The sequence below is a fragment of the Zootoca vivipara genome, chromosome 6, assembly GCF_965207765.1.
Source record: "Zootoca vivipara chromosome 6, rZooViv2.hap1.1, whole genome shotgun sequence".
In the NCBI taxonomy this organism is placed as follows: Eukaryota; Metazoa; Chordata; class Lepidosauria; order Squamata; family Lacertidae; genus Zootoca; species Zootoca vivipara.
This window is the reverse complement of record NC_142589.1, coordinates 95,237,971-95,254,738: the sequence shown is the minus strand read 5'-3', so window position 1 is coordinate 95,254,738 and position 16,768 is coordinate 95,237,971. Positions and strand designations below refer to the sequence as shown.

Sequence of the window (16,768 nt, the reverse complement as noted above, 5' to 3'; positions counted from 1 at the left end):
CCAAAAGGGGTTTGCTCGCCAAGGGAACGCAGATAAACTTTATTCCGAGCACCAAGCACCCAGAGCGGCTGGGTCAACCCAGTCAGATGAGTGCCATTGTATAAGAAGAATAAGAATATACCTTGAGTTAAGGCTTCAAAGAACCACTGACTTGACCAAAAATTCATGAATCAGACCCAGTAGCTCAAGGGAAATTGCTTCTGTGAAATCATCACTGATTCTTCCACTCCTGTTAAACTTATTTTGGATTAGAGATGGACAATTTGCCACTTTTGGCTTCTCCCAGTTGCTCATTTCCCCCCGAACTTAACGTATTTTCTGGACCATAACATGCACCTACTTTTTTAGAGGGGGAAAGCCCCGTTTTTGGGGGGATCAGCTCACAGTTGTGCAGCTTCTTTTGCAAAGGGGGAAAGCTCCATTTTTGAGGATCAGCTCAAAGTTGTTGAGCTTACTTTGCAAAGGGAAAAAATCCTGTTTTTATGGGGTTCAACTCACAGTTCTGCAGCTTCTTTAGGAAAGGAAAAAGAGCCATTTCTACAGTTTCCAGACAGATAATCTAATCAGCCAGTCACATGTGCTGGGGAAATAAACAGCCTCCCTTTGCAGAACATTCAACAATGGAGGGCGGGGCAAGGGGGCAGGCCAGGAAGGAAGCTAGCATCCCTTATCTCCCTCCCCGATCTCTTGCAATCAGCTGTTGAGCTGATTTACACACCCTCTTTCCCTCTTGTTAGCCTTTAGCTCTTCCTAAAAAAAAACCCCCAACAACAACCAGCACAATCTGCTTTTCGCCCCTGGGCAATTCGGCTCCAGGGACCATGCATTCGCTCCATAAGACGCACTGACATTTGCTCTTACTTTTTAGGAGGAAAAAAGGGTGTGTTATGGAGCAAAAAATACGGCAAATTCATTTCTCCAGCAATTTGGTGATTTGTTTATTTTTAACTTCGTGAAAACCTGCCAGCATTTTAGTATGAATTTCTCCTAATAAACATGGGGGTTTTTTGCATGTCGTTTGGACCAATATACACATCCTTGCAAGCAATTTCCCCTAAAATGTGTTTAGTCCTGTTTAGTGTTCAGGAATAAAGAGCTAGAGGACAAGAAATCTAGGTTGATAGTGATATACCCGTAGATCACTGGACGTCTGTGGTAGATCATTGGCTTCCCCCAAAGAAGCTGAACAACTGTGGCTCCCCTAAAAAAAGCTCAACATTTTACTTTCTCCCTGAAAAAAACTCAACAACTTTGACCCAACCCCCCCCCCAATGGGTGTCCCTCCTTCCTCAAAAAAGCTCAACAAGACCTGAACCCCCCCAAAAAGGGGGTAGATCACTGCCAGTTTTTAACTGTGAGTATATCACAGTCTCTTGGGAGTTGTAGTTATAGGTAGGTAGCCGTGTTGGTCTGAGTCGAAGCAAAATAAAAAAATTCCTTCAGTAGCACCTTAAAGACCAACTAAGTTTTTATTTTGGTATGAGCTTTCGTGTGCATGCACACTTCTTCAGATACACTTGAAACAGAAGAGTCAGACCCTTATGTATATACAGAGGGTGGTGGCCACCTGGGATGAACAAAGACATAGGATTCTTATCTCATTATGCATGATCAAGCTTTCTTTAGCGCCTCAGCCCTTGCTTTTCCCCTGCAGGACCAATTGCAGTCATCAGCAGTCGTTAACAGCCATCTACAGGTTTACCACTCCCACCAGCCCATCACCCATTCCCACCCACCCCCACCACCCTCTGTATATACATAAGGGTCTGACTCTTCTGTTTCAAGTGTATCTGAAGAAGTGTGCATGCACATGAAAGCTCATACCAAAATAAAAACTTAGTTGGTCTTTAAGGTGCTACCGAAGGATTTTTTTTTATCTTGGGAGTTGGCCACCCCTGGTATAGATGAAATCATAGTTTGATTCTGGCTTGATCTTTATTATTATTATTGACCTTGGGCAAAACCAACCCAACCAGCCTCTTCAAATCCAAGGAGACGAGGAAATGCAGTTTGTTCGTATGTGGATGAAAGTTCTCCGCCGGCATGGGAAGGAGGGGAGAATGTGGAGGGAAAAAACCCAGAGTAGGAAATTGTGGCTGCCTCGTTAGGTACAAATGAAGTCTTAGAGGTGATCTTGTGGGCACAGAGCGTGCCTGAAGCGTACAAGTCGTCTTGTGAAAAGGAGACAAGTGTGTCCGCAAACTTCCCCAGGGAGGGAAAAAACCTCTGACACAAACAAGGGCGGGTGGTCTTTCGAGAAGTCCTATAGACAAGTACAAAAAATGCTTCTAAGACATACAGAGGCGACACAGACGAGCGCGCACAGGACCCATCAGGTGGGCAGAGGCTCCAATTTCAAACGCTTGGCTGTGATGCAGTCGCTGTCCGGAGTCGTGCAGGGCTCCTGTTTCAGAGAGGCGCCGCCCTCCGGGTCTTCCCCGATGCGGTGGAGGAGGGGCTCCGTCTTGGCCAGGTACTTAAAGTCCGTGCTGGGCTTGGCGGACGCTTTGGACTCGGCAAGCTCCGCCTTCTCCACCACCCGCGGCCCCGTCCACTCGGGGATCTCCAGGCCGAGGTGTTTCATGAGTTTTGCCATGACGTCGTCCACGTAGCCGTGGATCCGCAGGTCGGCATGCTTGTCCTGAAGGGGCGGGAAAGAGAGAGGTGGGGAACGGGGGTTGGCAGTGCCGAGGCGGCCTACAAAGCAGGGTGGATAAAAATCATTTTTTTTTAAAAAAATAATAAATTCAAAATTGGATTTTTGAAAATTTACAGTAAATTGGATTTTTAAAATTTTAACTTGGATTTTTTTCATTTAAATTGGATTTTTTTTCATTTAAATTGGATTTTTTAAATCAAGACTTTTAAAAATTTAAATTGGATTTGATTTAAATCAGATTTTTAAAATAAAATGCTTTTTTGGGGGGGGAGTGAATCTTTCTAAAGATTTTCTATTTAAGTTACATTATAGTCAAAGGCTATTCGTCAGGAAATAAGGATTTGTTTTAAGTTTTCCATGCGTGCTGAAACTCAGTCTAAGTTTTATTTTTTTTAAAATTGTTTAACTGCATCAGTTAAAAAACATGGATACATATGCTATGACGTCATTGTTTTAGTTAAATAAATTGTTTAAATTGTTATTAAAGAAATGGTTATTTTTCTCCTTCCAATAAAGTACAGCAGAAAAGTTGTCCAAATATAAACAGTTAACTTATTAAACCTCACCATAATTTCATAATTACCGGTCTATGTATTTCTTTTCTCTTTTTTTATTAAAGGTTTTCTTGATTTACAGAAATATATGCAATGCCTCTCGTAACATTTTTACAAATCAGTTTCATTTGTTGAGACATAGGGAAGAAAGAGGGGGATAGAAGGAGATAGGGGGGTCAGGTGACGATGTTTTTTATTTTACTTAATATATTGGGGGGGGGGGTTGTCAGCGTCGCTTGCGCAGGTTCTCTGTTGTTCCCTTGTGTTCCTTTGGTGGTGAGAGAGGTTGGGGTTGGCCTAGGGTATGGTTGTTCATTTGTGGTTGGCTGTAGTGGTCTTTGTTTCATGTGTGAGTGGGGTGGGTGGGTGTTTTGGATCAGGTTAGCCATATTGATTTGTATGCTGTTGGTGGATTTTTGTCATTGTCTTGTTGGGCTGCGTATGTGATAAAGGGGAGCCATACCGGGGTGAAGTCGTCGTCTTCTATTTGTCCCCGTGTCAGTTTCAGCTTATTGGTTAGTTTTTCTAGTAGGGCTGTTTCCCATACTATTTGGTACCATTGGTCCATGCTTACTCCTGACAGGTCTTTCCAGTGTCTGGTTATGGTGTTCTGACTGCTGAGAGCAAGTGGGTCATGAGTTCTTTGTAGTGTACTTGGGCATTATTGTCTTGGAAGATGTTTAGCAAGGCCAATTCTGGGGTCATTTCTGATGTTTGCTTGGTTATTTTACTTATTTCCCGTATGGTTGTTGTCCAGAATAGTTGGATTTTGGGGCACTCCCACCACATGTGGAAACATGTGCCTGTTAAGGTGCACCCTCTCCAGCATTTTGGTGAGGTTCCTGGGCATATTAGCGCTAGTTTTCTTGGTGTTAGGTACCACCTGTAGGTGAGTTTCAGACTGAGGTCTTTCCTTTTTGTTGATATGGATTTAAAGGGGGGTTTAGACCACATTCTGGTCCATTGAGTGGGATTAATCTCGTAACCTATGTCGTCTTCCCATTGTCTTTTGATTGTGTCTAGGAGACTCGTGGGATTTTGGAGCAGTATTTTATATATTGCAGATACCATCCCTTTGCCGTGTCCCTTTGTCATTAGGAGGAGGTTTTCAAAGGTTGTCAGGGGCCTAGTTGCTGCTGATTTTACTGCTGGATTGTTTAAGAGGGCATGTAGTTGGTGTTGTGCTAACCAGGGTATTTGGGTGGTTTCTAGTTTATCCTGGATTTCCTGTGTTGACAGAGGTTTGTTATTTTTATAAAAGTCATAGGATCATAGAATCATAGGGTTGGAAGAGACCACAAGGGCCATCCAGTCCAACCCCCTGCAAAGCAGGAAACACCATCAAAGCATTCTTGACATATGTATGTCAAGCCTCTGCTTAAAGACCTCCAAAGAAGGAGACTCCACCACACTCCTTGGTAGCAAATTCCACTGTCGAACAGCTCTTACTGTCAGGAAGTTCTTCCTAATGTTTAGGTGGAATCTTCTTTCTTGTAGCTTGAATCCATTGCTCCGTGTCCGCTTCTCTGGAGCAGCAGAAAACAACCTTTCTCCCTCCTCTATATGATATCCTTTTATATATTTGAACATGGCTATCATATCACCCCTTAACCTTCTCTTCTCCAGGCTAAACATACCCAGCTCCCTAAGCCGTTCCTCATAAGGCATTGTTTCCAGGCCTTTGCTTCCAGGCTTCCAGTCTGCTAGGCGATATAAGCCTTTGTTTGCCAGGTTTTTATCTGGAGGTTTTGTGCTGCATGGTGGAATAATGGGTGGTAAGCCAGGGGGGTTAGTGGGGATGGGGTTGGGGATAGTTTGCCTGTTTCTGCTTTCCATGCTTTGAGCATGGTTTGTGTGTACCTACTGTTATGGGAATTTTCCTTAGTTTGTTCGGGAGGAATGGGTATGCTGTGGTACAGGTATTTTCGATTGAGTCCCTCTCCAGGTGTATCCATTGTTTTGCCTCGTCTTCTAGTATGTATGGGATTATATGGCGTGTTTGGTTGGCTCTGCAATATGTATCTATGCTGGGGACTCCCCATCCTCCTGCTGAGGTGGGGAGGTGAAGGTATTTGGCGCTTATTCTTGGTTTTTTATGTGAGAAGATAAAAGCGTGTAATTTTCCCTGCCATCTGCGAAGTTGGGTTGGGGGGATCCAGATTGGGAGGGTTTGGAATAGGTAGGTTAGTTTTGGGAGGGTGACCCTTTTGATCATGGCCATTTTGTCCGAGAGAGTGAAATTCGTTTTGTTCCATCTCTTTAGGTCTTTGTTTATTTGCCGCCACAGGGGCTTGTAATTATGAAGGTATATTGTGGAGGTTTTTGGTTATTTGTACCCCATGGTATCTGAACTTGGTGTGACAAAGTTTTATCTTGGTGATATTAGTAAGTTCTTTTCGGGGGTGAGGAGGGGTGTTGAAGCACATAGCTTCGGATTTTCCAAAGTTTACTTGTAGGCCTGACACCGTTGCAAATGTGTCGAGTTCTCTGGTCAGGGAGATTGCTGTGTTCAAGGGGTCTGATGTTGTGACCATTACGTCATCTGCAAAGAGCCCTAATTTATATGTCCTGCCTTTTATTTCCACTCCCTTGAGGTCTGTGGATGCTCCGATTCGGATTGCTAGGGGCTCTAGAGCCAAAATAAATAGGAAGGGAGATAGTGGGCATCCTTGTTTTGTGCCTCTTTGGATTGCTATGGTATTTGAGTCCATATTGTTAATTCTGCATTTTTCTGAGGCTTGGGAATATATTCGTTTGAGGATTTGTAGGAAATTGGGGCCAAAGTTCATGCTGGTTAATACTGCTAATAGGTCCCGTATATTCCGGCGTTTAAGACGACTGGGCGTATAAGACGACCCCCCAACTTTTCCAGTTAAAATATACAGTTTGGTATATATTCGCCGTGTAAGACTACCCCTCTTCCACCGCACCGCACACCAAATAAAAATTAAAGAAACACCAGATTTGATTCCAATATGGTAATTTTAATTCGACAGTTTCCCTTTAAAAGCCTTCAAAATCCTCCTGTTCATCATCTTATGTCATAAGTATATCAATGACATATCGTGGTCTATAAGGCAACTTCCTATGCTTCTGTGGGGAGAACTGGGTTTCATTGAAACTTGATGGCCTTTTCTCCACATCCTTTCCTGGGAGAGCTGCCCTTTCACCACCGCTTCCCCCCCCCCCCGTTTCGGTGCTCCTTCCACCCACCCAGAAGGTAGCAGAGCAGAGAGACAAGAGCCTTCTCCTTGCAGGAAAGCCTTCCTGGGTGGCTGGGCAAGCCGAACGCACCCAGCTCAGCCCCCTCTTCCTCTCTAAAGCAAGAGCACCTTCCACCCACCCAGAAGGCAGCACTTGCAGAGGAGAGAGGCAACAGCATTTTCCTTGCAGGAAAGCCTTCCCTTTTGTTCCTGCAAGTGGCTTCGGGTGGCTGGGCTGAGCGGGCTATCTTCTCTAGGACTCCTGCTCAGTTCCTTTTAACCCCTAGCAAGCCGAGCACACCCAGCTCAGCTCCCTCTCCCTCTCTAAAGCAGGAGCCGACAGTGCAAGAAAGCTTTCCCTTTTGCTCCCTCCCCCCCTTTTGTTCCCTTTTGTTTGTCGGACGGCTGGGCTGGGCTGAGCGGGCTATCGTCCTCACTTCAGGCACCCCTGTGTGCCGATGAAGAGGCGCTAATCCAGTCAAAGCCATGAGGGAGCCGTTCGCCCGTGCGTAGAGCAGCCCTCTCCCGAGCACGCGCTTCTTCAGGGACTCCTTTAGGGAAACTGTGCCATGCCCCACGGCCGTTTTTGAGCTCCCCCCACCATATGCGGAGACTGCTGATTCTAGTACCCGGCGTTTAAGACGGCCCCCCAACTTTTGAGACGATTTTCATGGGTCAGGAAGTCGTCTTATACGCCAGTATATACGGTATTTCCACTCTAAGCAATCAAAAGCTTTGAGGATGCCTAGGGACATAATTGTCAGTGGGAGTTTAGTTGCCTTGTTGTGTTCGATTAGGTTCAGTAGTTTCCTGATGGGGTCTGTAATATTGCGACCAGGGACAAAGCCGGTCTGATCTGGGGCTATTAACTTGCCTAAGAAAAATTTTAGGCGATTGGCCAGGATTTTTGTGAATATCTTGTAGTCTTGGTTTATTAATGAGATCGGGCGGCATGATTCTACTTTGAGATTGTCCTTGTCCTTCAATGGTTTTGGGATGGAAACTATTTTGGAGTGGGTCCAGGTTTTGGGAATGGGCCCCCCTTTCATGATGTCATTAAATAGGCGTGTCATGTAGGGCATCAGAGGTTCTTGGAATTTTTTATAGAATTCTGCTGTGAAGCCATCTGGGCCCGGGGCTTTGTGTGGTTTCAAGTTTTTGAGGACCGTGTCTATTTCCTCAGGGGTGATAGGACTGTCCATGAATTCCTGTTCCTCGTCGGTTAAGTTAGGCATGGTCAGTCCTGCTAGGAATTTTTTGATTCCCTTCTCAGGGGGGTTATGGGAGGTGTATAGGTTCGGTCTATGCATTTCTAATAGTATAACCAAATCAGTAATTTTTTGATATAACTGTAAAAACTACTCTGGAAATTTATTATTCCAAAAACTGAAACCCTTCCTCTGTTTGGAAATATTAAGATGATACCAGCAAGAATGAGTCTTTCTGTATAAAAGAAAAGAAAAAAATATTTAAATCAAGTCTTCCTGACTAGTGATTTAAATCGTGAACACCAAATTCAATGATTTAAATAGTGACAACTAGACATTCTGTTTCGGCGACTGCAACCTTGGTTTAAGGAGCTGTTTGGTGCCTAGCTGATATGCTGCATTTGAGTTTCTAAGGCTGGTTGCAGAGCCTGAGCATACCTGCCAAGTTCCTGCCTGAAAAATAAGGGATCGGACCGGAAGTAGCAGGCCGGAAGTAGTGCTGCCGCCATTTTGGAACTGGCCGGAGCAGCTTCTGAGCATGCTCCGCCCAGTTCCAAAATGGCCGTCGTGCCAGAGTAAACTGGGGAACCCCCCCCCCAAAATCCGTTTTTTTCCGGCTGGGAACAGCTGGAAAAACGGGGGTTTCCCGGGGAACACGGGAGACTTGGCAGCTATGAGCCTGAGGTGGGGGCCCAAATTGAACTCACGTGCTTCGTTGGCTGCAGATTCACAATCACCAGCTTGCCTCCTTTCTTCTTTGTCAACAGAGGGAGGTCTCCGCTGGGCTTGATTTGCATAGATGTCCCCAGAGTGATGGACAAATCAGCTCTCCTGCAGGGGCAAAAATAAAATAAAATAATATAATATAATATAATAAAAGTAATATAATATAATATAATATAAGCCAATGCCAGCTAGCATTCCTTATTTTGAAGGGGAGGGGAAGCAGCAAGCATTTTCTAAGCCCCAACTGGGATGCACGTCACTGGTTTGCTGAAGCTGGCCAACCTTAGGTAACGGCAAGAGTTCCCTTGCCAACTAGTCCGGCACCCTTTTCTCGCAGGGGAAGCCAGAGCCCCCAAAGAGAATCTCACAAGCAGGATCTGAGGGCAACAGCAACATCTGGGCTTCCCGTTTGTGAAAGTAGACGCAGAGTGAAGCCATCACGGCTAATGGTCACTGACGACTTCATCCTCCATCTGACACCTTGCCCCAGGAGGAGGAAGAAACTCTGACTGGTCCTCTGATTTTCCAGTCAGGTGCAGAGCGAACCTCTGAGCACAATTCAAATTGTTGGTGCTGACCTTGAAAGCCCTAAGTGGCCTCAGCCCAGTCGACTTGAAGGAGCATCTCCACCCCCATCATCCACCCCAGACACTGAGGTCCTGCTCTGAGAGTCTTCTGGTGGATCTCTCCCTGCAAGAAGTGAGGTTACAGGGAACCAAACAGAGGGCCTTTTCAGTGGTGGCACCCTTTCACCAGATGTCAAGGAAATAAACAACTACCTGACTTTTAGAAGACATCTGAAGGCAGCCCTGTTTAGGGAAGTTTTAAACGTTTGATGTTTTATCGTGTTTTTAATATTGTGTTGGGAGCCGCCCAGAGTGGCAGGGGAGGCCTGGTCAGATGGGCGGGGTGTAAGTAATTAACAACAACAAGAACAATAATAACAACAACAATAAGGTTTCAGAGTATCTGAAGAAGTGTGTATACACACATAAGCTCATACCTAGAAAGCTTATACTTAGCTGGTCTTTAATGTGCTACTGGGATTATTTAAAAAAAATTGGGGAAAGATTCTTTTAAAGACTGTCTTAAGACAAAAAAGACTTAAGGGAGTTCTTTTTGGATCATCTTTTAATAATTTTTTTTAATCTTTCATCCTGTTATTCATTATTCTCATTATTATTCTTATTATTTTGTGAAGTTGGAAAAGGTTACTTGGGATAGATATATAAGGCAAGAGGCAGGATGAGAGCATCGTGTAAAATGATGCATGGTGCGCTGAAAGTGGAAGGAGAAAAATGTATTCTCCCGCAGAACCACAGCATTGCAGAGTTGGAAGGGAATCTAGTTCAACCCCCTAGCTGCCTAATGCTAGAATTCTTGCTTGACCCTCCAGGAGGAGGAGAGGCTGGGCTAGATGACCTGATCCAAAAAACACCTGAAAGGGGAAGAAGACCCTTACCTGCTCGCTTCACTTGCCAGATTCAGGTCCCGATCAGGGAGGGAATCTTCCCAGTCCAAGATGGTGTCCATTAGCTTCCCTCTTTTGAGGGAAAAAAGTGGGTTGTGGGGGGGGGGAAAGAGTTTTAGATGGATAAACAAAAAACACGACACTTGTGGGTTTCATTTGAAATGCTTAATATTGTTCGGCTAAGTGCAATACCCCACAAATGCAGTGCAAGTTCTTTTTTCTTTCTTTTTAATCATTTTTATTAAATTTCCCACTTTAACAACCCAATCCAATCACATTAAATATTCCAAATTGTACATATACATATCAAATATTCCAAATATTCTGCCAAATTATACATTTGGGGGGGGGCTTCCAATACTTCAAGCTCAGAAGGCCCTCATAATTCACTGCAAGTTCTGAAGATTTTCTTGCTGCTCTGCTGTTCCTAGATAACAACCCCATGGTATAACTCGCAAGGGGGGGGTCAAAATTTTGTGCCGCCCCTATTAAAATACAACTTACAATGACTAGCACCCATGTCGACCGATGGGGCACTCCTAGGTTAGAAGGGTTTCCTTTCTGACAGATAAAAGTCCACCCAGAGCTGCTCTTCCAAGCAGACGTGATTTTACCTTATTTTATTTTGCCTTGAGCTGTTAAAATTTTGCAGCTTGTGTCTTCATTTTGATACGGGTCTCCAGTTGTTGTTTTTTTTTTTAGGGGGACTACAACGCCCACCACCCCTGACCACTAAGCCCTGCCAGCTAAGGGACGATGGGAGTTGTAGTCCGAAAACAGCTGGAGACCCAAGTTTGAGGGAAACCCTGAGCAAAACCAGAACAAAACACCTTCCGACTCACACCAAAAGCTGAGAATTCTTGGCTTCGTCTCCAAGCTACAATTTCCAAGATTCCTAAGATTTGGGGACTGAAGCAAGGGCAGTTTAAATTTGTATAAAGCAGAAACAATTTTGTACCCTGCCTCCCAGCTCTTAGTGGTTTGATCCCCCACCCCCCGGCACCTTTTCTTTCTTTTAAAATTTATTTGTTACATTCATATGCCACCCTTATCTTCCAAGGGTCTCAAGGTGGCGTACAAAGTTCTCTCCCGCCCTCCACATTTCATCCTTGCAACAACCCTGTGAATTGGTTTTGGCTAGGGATGTCCAACTCCCGATAGACTGCGATCTACTCACAGTGGAGCTTTTTTTAGTTGGTTTTTTGTTTAGCTTTTTTTGTAAGGAGATCGCTGAGGGGCCAGAAGGCAACCAGGAACACCCTGCAATCTACCAGTAGATCATGATCTACCTGTTGGAAATGCCTGATTTAGGCTGAGAGACAGTGACCTTGGTCACACACCCAGCGAGCTTCGTGGCCGAGTGGGGATTCGAACCCTGATCTCCCAGGTCCTGGTCCAACCCTCTTAACCACGCTGGCTGGACTGAGCCCATCGAGGGAAAACCTTCCCCCACCACGTACCTGCAGGACCGAAGGCCTCTGCGCTTGGAGACGTCGCACAGCCGGCCGGTGGGCTTTAGGCCCATGGTCCCCACCACGGCGTCCCTCACATACTGCCTTAAACACAAAGACACACAGGGAGGGGTGGAGGTCTCCTGGGAGCAAGCGAGGAGCATGCCATGAGAAGTGGAATCCCTCCCGTCTTTGTTCCCCTGCTTGCCGCTGCAATTCAGACCTTGCAGCAAGGGCCCATCCGAGTCTGGGGGTTTTCTTCCCTGCTCCCCATCCCACCTTCCCAGGCCAGTTGCTTGGGATGGCAACTGTCCTACCAGTTCCCAAAACATCTGGAGGGCACCGGGCTGGCGACAGCTGCCTTTCGGATACAAGAGGTGGCCTTCCAGGCACCGCCAAACTACAACTCCCATCAGGCCCCCCTGCATGGAAGCATGATCAATGGCTGGGGATTGTGGGAGTTGCGGTTCAGCAGCCTCTTGGGCAGCGGCAAAAAGGTTCCCCACAGCTGCATTGAGGCCCCAAATATGGCGGCTGTTCCTTCCCCTCCCCCGACCTCAGTCGTTTCGATTTCCCCTTTCCCTGCTGCGCCACACCCTCGCATTTAATTTTGCAACGGAGGCAGCTGGAACCACCAGGAAGAATCTCTCAAAGGGACCCACCCGGGAGAGGTTCCTTCCACCACCACCCCCCGGCCCTGCTGCTGCCGCCGCCGCCACCACCCGCAGGAAGCTGAGGCATCGCCAGAGAGGGGACCTACTTTCCGCATTTCATGCATTCCTCCACAAACATGTTCCCGTGCAACTCTGCCAGCTTGTCCCTGCGGAAAAGGAGGAGAAAACTTTGACAGGCGGAATGCAATCAGTGACCATTGTCAGGTATCCTGGCAGATAGGATTTCTGCTGGAGATTGCCTCCTTCTGTGATGTATGTATGATGTATGCTTGATGCTGTAAAAGGACCCAAGACTGGACCCGAGGCTTTGATTTTTTTAAAAAAAATATTTTATTAACTTTTCCAATTAAACAAAACATCATACATTCCAACATATATTCACTCATCTCATTCCCTTCACTCTGCTGAGCTTGTGACTTCTTTCCCTCCCGCCATTCGGCTTTCTTTCCCAATCTAAATCTCACAGTTCCATCTTATAGATCAAGTTCACACCGCAGGGTTCATTTCAATCCCGCTAGTGTCTTCAAACCTCTACAGTTATTATTAATATAGTTGATAAATTTACTCCAATCTCTCTGGGATTTTGTCTTGCCCTGGTTTCAGATCCCGCAGGTCGGCTATGCCAGTTACGCATAGTCCATCATCTTCGCTTGCCCACTCCTCCATCGTTGGTAACTCCTGTACTTTCCACTTTGGGGCTAGTAAAGTTCTCGCCACAGTCATTGCATACGTAAATAGTCTCTGATCTGCCCTTGCTATTTCCTCTCCCATCAAGCCTAGCAAAAGTGCTTCTGGCTTTTTGGGAAAGGTATATTTAAACATCTTTTTCAATTCGTCATAAATCATTTCCCCAAAACATTTTACCTTCTCGCATGTCCACCACATATGAAGAATACCCCTTTCTTTCTCTTTACATTTCCAACATAATCTATTACTCATCCTGTACATTTTACCCAACTTCACCGGTGTTAGGGACCATCTATACATCATTTTTATAACATTTTCTTTTAAGGTGACACATGCTGTGAATATTCCATAGTTTCAACCGTGCATCATATTCAATATTGTAGCCAATATTGTACCCAAAATCCATTGCCCATTTTATCATCCCTTCTTTCGTCATCTTTTGTAAACCCTTCTAATAAAAAATGATACATTTTAGATAACAATTTACTTCTGCCTTTTTTTAAAATGTTTGTGGAATTGCAGAATCGTGCAGCTGGGTGGGACAGATAGCTTGGACCCACGACCCTGAGATCAGCAGTCTCATGCTCTACCACCCGAGCTGTCCATCCCTGAGCTTAACAAAAGCATATGGCACAAAGCCACGGGAGGCATCCCCTTACCTGGGGAATCCTGAGCGCACATGGAGACCGTCCACATTCTGGCTGACCAGGAAGCGCAGGACGCCCGCTCTCTGCAGCCCCAAGAGGGCCATGTGGGTCAAGGACGGCCGTGCATTCTCAAAAGTGGTGTCGAATTTGGGGGACAGCCCCCGCTCCTCCATGGTCCAGACACCGTTGGGGCCTCTGCGGGAAAAAGAGAAGTAAATCTTCACTGGACGGAGAGGCTGTTACCCAAGGGCTGGGTGAGGTGGGCCAGAGCTGACCGCTCTGGTCTGGCAAGGCTTGTCTAACACGTCAGCAGCCTTGGAGGGGTGGTGGTGGAGGGGATTCCCAAGTCCCAAGTACCTGTCGCTCCGCTCACCTGAAGTCTGGGATTCCTGAAGCCGTACTGATGCCAGCCCCGGTGTGGAAAACCACGTTGGAAGCATCTCGGATCAAGTGGGCCAGCTGCGTGATTTTCCTGTCCAGCTCGTCCGGAGGGTCAAAAAACTGAATGGGAGGTTGGGAAGAGAGAGAAACAGAGGAAGCGCAGTATAGGTCAGCTGGGAAAGTTGCAATTATTATCCTCTGTTTATTTATATAACCTGACTTTTCCCCATCAGGGACACAAGGAAGCTTACAGAAAAGAGCAGCGGCAGCTAATAATGCAGGGGGGTGGGGGAATAATTAAACATCAATAGAATTTAATATAACTTAATTTAATAGAATTAGATCACCATCTGATCACTGCAGATGGTGACAGCAGTCACGGAATTAAAAGACGCCTGCTTCTTGGGAGAAAAGCAATGACAAACCTAGACAGGATCTTAAAAAGCAGAGACATCACCTTGCCGACAAAGGTCCGTATAGTTAAAGCTATGGTTTTCCCAGTAGTGATGTATGGAAGTGAGAGCTGGACCATAAAGAAGGCTGATCGCCGAAGAATTGATGCTTTTGAATTATGGTGCTGGAGGAGACTCTTGAGAGTCCCATGGACTGCAAGAAGATCAAACCTCTCCATTCTGAAGGAAATCAGCCCCGAGTGCTCACTGGAAGGCCAGATCCTGAAGCTGAGGCTCCAATACTTTGGCCACCTCATGAAAAGAGAAGACTCCCTGGAAAAGACTTGAGGGCACTAGGAGAAGGGGACGTCAGAGGACAAGATGGTTGGAAAGTGTTCTCAAAGCTACTAACATGAGTCTGACCAAACTGCGGGAGGCAGTGGAAGACAGGAGTGCCTGGCGTGCTCTGGTCCATGGGGTCACGAAGAGGCGGACACGACTAAACAACAACAGAACTTAATATTATATACCAGGCATGCCCAACTCCCAAGAGAATGCGATCTACTCCCAGTATTGAAAAACTGGCCGTGATCTACCCATTGTCCTTGGAGGGAGCAGAATCGTGCGTGGGGTGGATGGGTGAAAGGGAAGGAATGCCCAGAGTTGTTGAGCTTTTTGGGGGAGTATTTCCCAGAGTCGCTCAGCGATCAATAAAGATCCCGTGATAGACCAGGATCACACGGGGATCTACCTGTCGATCCCGGCCGGCCAGTTGGACATGTCTGCTATATACATAAACGGATTCTAGAAAAGATGCTTAGGAAGCGGAGGTAGTTTTTGATCCACTTTTAGCACGTTAACTTTTGCATGCTTAAATGTAAGGTTGTGAATCCTTTTCTCGGTTTCTACCATTTTGTCTTTCTTTGTAAACCAGTTTGATGTGGATAAAATGAAATCAATGGATAAAAATAAAAATAAAATAAACGGAAATGGAAATTAAAAAAAGAATGAATGAAACTAAATGAATTTAATAAAAATAAAATAAACGGAAGTAAAACTAAAAAATGAAATGAATGAATAGAAATAAGTAAAAATAAATGGAAATAAAAAACAAAAAGAACAGATGAAATGAATGAATGAATATGCAGTGAAATACATAAAAGCAAAACAGACTGGAAACATGGAATTCCTAACATCCGGGTCTTTCCCGTTCGGCCTCAATATCCGGGTCCTTCAAAGGCCTTTCCCCTGAGGCGCCCTCGCCCCTCCCCCCCCGCGCAGAGTCCGGGGGGAGGGGGAGCCTCGGTGTCCATGGAAACCCTTTCCCTCGTTGCCGCCGCTCACCTCCGGGAGGCCGCACTTGCCCTTGTCCGAATAAGGCGACAGCCCCGCCGCGTAGTTCGCCGACATCCCCTCGCCGGCGGGCGGACTGTTCTCCCTCCCCTCTGCCAATAAAGTTTCGCCGCCGCTTGTTGAGGAGCTTCCGGTAATGACGTCGCGGAAAGGGCGTGTCCGAGGACTGCAGACGGGGAAGCATCCTTCTGCGCATGCGCAGTTCCTCCGAGACGCCCTCTTGCTCGTTTCGGAAGGGCGGCGAGGCCGGCGGCGCCATCTTTGTTCCTGGCGGATGGAGCCGCTTCCTGCTTTAGCGCCGCCGCCATCTAGCGGGCGCCATCGTAGCTGCACCGTTTGTTTCTTGCAGAACTGTCCAAAAGCTTTTTATTCTGTTACGTTGTGAGATATCTTTTGAGTGGTTTTTTTTTTAAATTCTGCAATATGTTCTCTTCTGCTTACCTGCCACCTGGATGACTTTTTTTTAAAATCAACAGCATGATGCACGTTATTAATTGCTAAATCGTATTAGTGTTATTAATTGCTCAATCGTTTTAATCCGTGCAATTAAAAAGCAGAATTAATCGCTGTAAACATGAACCAGAATTAAATAACAGCCAGCTTAGATGCAGTGAGAACCATGTCTACTCAGAAGCAAGACCCATTGAATTCAATGGGGCTGATTTTCCCAGGCAAAGCGGGGTTAGAACAGCAGTCTTACTCAAGTGTTGTGAAAAGAAAATTTCACAGGAAATTTCGACAATGGCAAGAGTATTCTCCTTTGCTCCCCATTTGCTGATTGCTTCCTTGGTACAGTCATACCTCGGTTTAAGTACGCTCGGTTTGAGTATTTTCAGTTTAAGTACTCCGCGGACCTGTCTGGAACGGATTAATCCACTTTCCATTACTTTCAATGGGAAAGTTCGCTTCAGGTTAAATACGCTTCAGTTTAAGTACAGACTTCCGGAACCAGTTGTGTTTGTAAACTGAGGTACCACTGTATAACACACAGATCCTCCCAAGTGTCCCTATTTTCCAGCGACAGCCTTGGATATACAGAAGCCGTCCCGATTTCTGATTTGATCCCAGAATGTCCTGCTTTTCCTTAGGACGTCCCTATTTCAATTGGAGAAATGTTGGAGGCTATGGAATTATGAGCTCTGTATAGGAAATGATTTTTTTAAACAAAATGTTTAATGCTTCATCACGTTTTTAGATATGTTGGAAGCCGCCCAGAGTGGCTGGGGCAAGGGGTAGAAATAATAAAATTATCCTTATTATTGTTCGTATGGAACAGCACGTCCCTATTTCCCCTCGGAGAAATGTTGGCGGGTATCTAAGTATGTCTTGCCTGCTTCCATTCCTGCTCGATGTTCAAATACC

At 45.8% G+C, this 16,768-nt stretch overlaps 1 protein-coding gene across 2 annotated transcripts; it reads right to left on the bottom strand.

The window, feature by feature from the left end:
- Positions 1–1,916: 1,916 nt before the first annotated feature.
- On the bottom strand, positions 1,917–15,561 carry SIRT6 (sirtuin 6). Of its 2 annotated transcripts, none has more exons than XM_088673094.1 (8): positions 15,398–15,561; positions 13,654–13,781; positions 13,293–13,475; positions 12,033–12,092; positions 11,282–11,377; positions 9,813–9,893; positions 8,332–8,455; positions 1,917–2,697 (listed from the first exon to the last, which is right to left on the bottom strand). In XM_088673094.1, the coding sequence occupies exons 1-8, from the start codon at positions 15,461–15,463 to the stop codon at positions 2,581–2,583; spliced, it is 855 nt and encodes a 284-aa protein (XP_088529220.1). In that variant the 5' UTR covers positions 15,464–15,561; the 3' UTR covers positions 1,917–2,580. The 2 variants fall into 2 exon arrangements, with proteins under 2 accessions (XP_088529220.1, XP_034972902.1); XM_035117011.3 differs by having other exon boundaries at positions 1,917–2,641.
- Positions 15,562–16,768: the final 1,207 nt, after the last annotated feature.